Source organism: Oculina patagonica, chromosome 2, assembly GCF_052425735.1.
Source record: "Oculina patagonica isolate OP01 chromosome 2, crgOcupat, whole genome shotgun sequence".
Classification (NCBI taxonomy): domain Eukaryota; kingdom Metazoa; phylum Cnidaria; class Anthozoa; order Scleractinia; family Oculinidae; genus Oculina; species Oculina patagonica.
The window spans coordinates 5,173,337-5,177,488 of NC_135759.1; the positions used below are offsets into that span (position 1 = coordinate 5,173,337).

Consider the following 4,152-nt stretch of genomic DNA (forward strand, 5'->3'; position numbering starts at 1 on the left):
TTTGAAAGGGTGCAACTTTTAGCACTAATGTGCTATTTCTTGTGAATGGATAATTTTGCTCGAATCATTACCACACAGCACATTTGTTTATACGCATAAAACTCTTTTTTGTTTCATGGATATTTCCTTTACGATTGCTTATTTGTTTTATTCTTTCGTGTGTTAGCTTGGAATATCGCGCTCAGATCTTTAAACTCGAGCGAAATATTTTTAAAGTTTTACTGCTACGTTTTTTTCTATCATCACTTAGCAATTCTGTGTTCGCGCGAGTAACCTCAGATCAAGAAGCTTCAGCGAATTACTTGTGGATTGCGCGTATCATATATGTGATCACATCTAGTCTGTTAGCATATCTGCCCTGTGAACACACTGATATCTGAAGATTATTCTTACTTTACAATGCGGCTTAGAAATTATCACGGCTCGCTTTTCGCTCAGTATCATTCAGTTCGGGGTATTATTTCAACTTGTTTGGGTTTTAAATTAGAATTTGATGAGCAGCACCTGTCCGTATAGTGTCTCCTCCTTGGGCGAACAAAGCAATTTTGTGAATGTTGATTACAAAAATAAAAGCGTGGAATGTTGTAAAATGTCTGCTAATTAATTATCACTAATTGATAACACCCTCTATTGTCAACCCAGGTCCGCAGGGCGCCTAAGGGTGTTACCATGTCCATTATCAAACGCACTCTTGTAAACCTCGTAAACGAACTAATCAAATCGCGACCAAACACTGTTCAATTCACCATTAACCTTGACCAACAAAGAGTCAGATCATAATCCCTTCGGTTTTGTGTCGTGTCTGAGGCGAAGCTTCCCGTCTCGAGTCCCATTAAAAAAAGCTCTATGTAAACTCGCTGTATATGTTTTTTGTTATCAAGTGATACCTGTACGGAAACGAACGCTGTCGTCTCCTATGACAGCCAAACCATACGGGTCAATTTCTTGGCTTTGTCACTCATTTGCTTATCAAACGGAACATCTATTAATATGTCAAACAACCAATCACAGACGCGGTATCTAAATTGCGGTCATTAGTTGCTAATTCAACATTACACAGTTGTTTCAGTTTGTACGCGCACTGGAGACGAGCTACAAATAACAGCGCACAGAGGCCAACAGGGACAGATAGCTTTAACGATCTGTAGAGAGAACAGCCCCAAAGGAATTGCTCCATCTTGAAGCAGCGAAGGCATCGTTAAATATGCAGCATTGCGAGTGGAATAGAAGTCTCAATGTCTTTCCGCCGTATAATTCGTCGTCGTTTTATATTGATGATATTCTGAGCTCGGGATCTCAGCGACCTCAACCATCTATCTGCACTTCAACAATGTGCGAGGTACCGAAACCACCGTGCCTTTCACCAGCCTTTCATCTGCCTCCTCCAAGAAGCTACACTAACTTGAGCAGCCCATTTACGCCCTACCATTCTCCGAGGAGCTTCGGTTTCCATGCACCAAGTATACCCAGTGTTTATGAGGCTTACAACGATCACAGTAAGTTACAGTTGATAACTCTACATCCAGTCAGTTGAATAACAAAGTTTGAGTGTAAAATGCTGCGCTGAGGTCACTAGCATCAAGTGATTTCTTTCGTTCAGTCAGATATCAGAATCGATTAGCGCTATCGAGTTTTGTTTTGTACTGCCGATGAATTTGATTTCTCTCGGCTGTCCCTCAATGGCGCTCTCAGTAGGACTGTGGGATTAGCGAAGCAGTTCGTGCTGGCTTTTGGCAGCCACGGCGCTTTCCTTTGGCTGTGAAGTAAGTGATAAGAGCATAAGGTCATTAGCTGAAGTTTTCTTGCTGCTCAGTTGGTTAAAATACTGTACCATTTCGCAGTTTACTTGACGCTTTTTAATCTGGTGTTGTTCTTTCTAAAACTCGCGCTTACGACAGGCCGAGACGTATGGAATACCATATGAAGGTCACAGTACTTCCTGAAACAGCGTGTGTTCGTCCCAAACTCGGAATCTAGAGATATCGCTGTTAAAATCCCTTTTCTTTTAACTTCAAAACAAGATTTACAGAAGTGGAAATTAGGGAGTAAAGCTTAACGGAAATGCTATTGCAGTATTCGCACCCAACTTGGACCTCAATTTAACCCGCAGAAATTACTGCATCTGTAATCATTTCCGTCGGTTTTCTACTTCTAGGTGCCTGGAATCTGTTTCTACCAAAGCCGCAGAAGAAGAAAGGTGGCCAGGTTCGGTTCTCCAACGAGCAAACGATGGAGTTGGAGAAGATTTTTGAGAATCAGAAGTACTTATCACCTCCAGAGCGCAAGCAATTGTCGAAGGTGCTTGGTCTAACAGAGCGTCAAGTGAAGACTTGGTTCCAAAACCGCAGAGCGAAATGGAGGCGCTTTAAACAGGAATCCCAAGGCGACAAATCGGAAAGATTAGAGACAGAAGAGGCAAAAGCGATAGAAAAGCCTTCTTCGTAACTAAGAAAGGCGCTTGAAACTATCGTACGCAGAACGCATGCAATTGAAGACTGTCGCAGTGCGAAATATGACAGACACGAAGTTTGGTTCAGTTCCGAAAATTCAGCACTGAATGTTTTGAAACTAAGACATTTAAGAAGTTGCTAAACGCTGGTTTTACAGCGTTTATAACTTAAGACATTGTATAAAATCGTGCCATAAGCAAAACATTGAGAATTTTACTCGCGCTGGTCGTTGAGTATGAGACCATGTTATGACAAGAGTCTAAATCAGTCGCTTGCGAAACTTTGCTTCACATTAGTTTAGTTGACTACCGTGGAAAGAACTGTTCTTTAGTCACAGAACTATTTCATTTAACAAGAGGAGGAGTCCACTATTAAGCTATAGAAAAAGTTGATTTTAACGTCGGCTGTTAAATGTAATCAGTAACAAAACTATTGTAAACTCGTCTGCTAAGTCATAAGTGTTAGCGAATTACACGTTAAAGCGAAATTAATTGCCGAGTTTAAATAGAAGTGTTCCGAAGCAAGACTGAAAGAGCCATTCGCGATACATGTTTTGTATATAATGAAGAATACCGCGAAAGTTTGAGATTTGATTTTGTTTTCAACGTGGTTGCTTTGTAAGAAGAAGCAAAAGAGTGTACAGAATGGTAAACAGTAAATTGAATACTGTGTAATAGCTTTGATTTCCAATTAGTCATTTTTACTGAGAATAAACTTACTCAAACGACAATGTTGTATATGTTTATAATAAATGCTTGTCTTTTTTCTCAAAAGCTAAGAAGAAGATTAAATAACGGCAACACAAAAGGCAGAATTAAGCCGCAAAAACTTTTTTGTATCGATTTTGGCAGCTGAATACAATTTACTGCAGTTCGAAGAAGATGCCTTGGATACTTCGAAGGCAATTTTGAGAGTCTTATGACATGAGATAATTGCTTGGTTTGATCTCTGACATTTCTTACGATAAGATTGACATAGTCTTTTAGCGAATTGCGCTTTCACTCTCATTATTACTCTTTTAATTGCTCTATAGACAGGATGTGTGCTTCCAAACAAGTTTTTCTCTTTCTTTTGAAAAGCTAAAGATCATTCCTTCAGCCCGTATTTATTTCGCAGTTCAGTAAGTCCCATTTTTCTATCAATTTGTCGCTATTGTCGAAAGGGACGCCCAAGTCGCCGGACGCAACGATTTGTCCCACCATTAACGATTCCTAATTGGTACTGTGTCAAAGGATAGAAAATTATTTGTTTATATTATGGCGACAAAGGGCTCTTGCGACGGCGATAAAGTGGATTCAATCTATAAACCTAATCTGATGGCTTTCCTCGCCCTGAGCGTTTTGCCCGTGCTGCATGCTTCGCACGCTTTCCCTGCGTTGCTTTTCAAAAACGCCATAAGTGAATTGTTTTCATACGCAACGACAGCCGTAGTGAAATTAATTGCAAAAGCTTTCTTTTTCAATACAAAGGTGTGAAATCCGATGTGATAAAATAATTACCATGGACTGTACTGTTTGCAAAACGCACAAAGAGTGTTTTAGAGTGGGATTGCGAAAAGCCATTGAGGTCTTTCTTTTCGAGGAGGTCGCCTTTTCTCTAATTGAAGGGGGTTCCTGCTCTTTTGTCATCAATCTTGAATTAGTTATCAATTCCTTGCTTTGCCCTCCCTGTATCCACAACAATGGATCTAAAAGACTATTAA

The 4,152-nt window shown here is 40.1% G+C and overlaps 1 protein-coding gene across 1 annotated transcript; it reads left to right on the forward strand.

Moving 5' to 3' along the window:
- Nucleotides 1-237: 237 nt before the first annotated feature.
- On the forward strand, nucleotides 238-3,180 carry LOC144642736 (hematopoietically-expressed homeobox protein HHEX-like). The gene is made up of 2 exons (XM_078501786.1): nucleotides 238-1,496; nucleotides 2,156-3,180. The coding sequence occupies exons 1-2, from the start codon at nucleotides 1,205-1,207 to the stop codon at nucleotides 2,443-2,445; spliced, it is 582 nt and encodes a 193-aa protein (XP_078357912.1). The 5' UTR covers nucleotides 238-1,204; the 3' UTR covers nucleotides 2,446-3,180.
- Nucleotides 3,181-4,152: the final 972 nt, after the last annotated feature.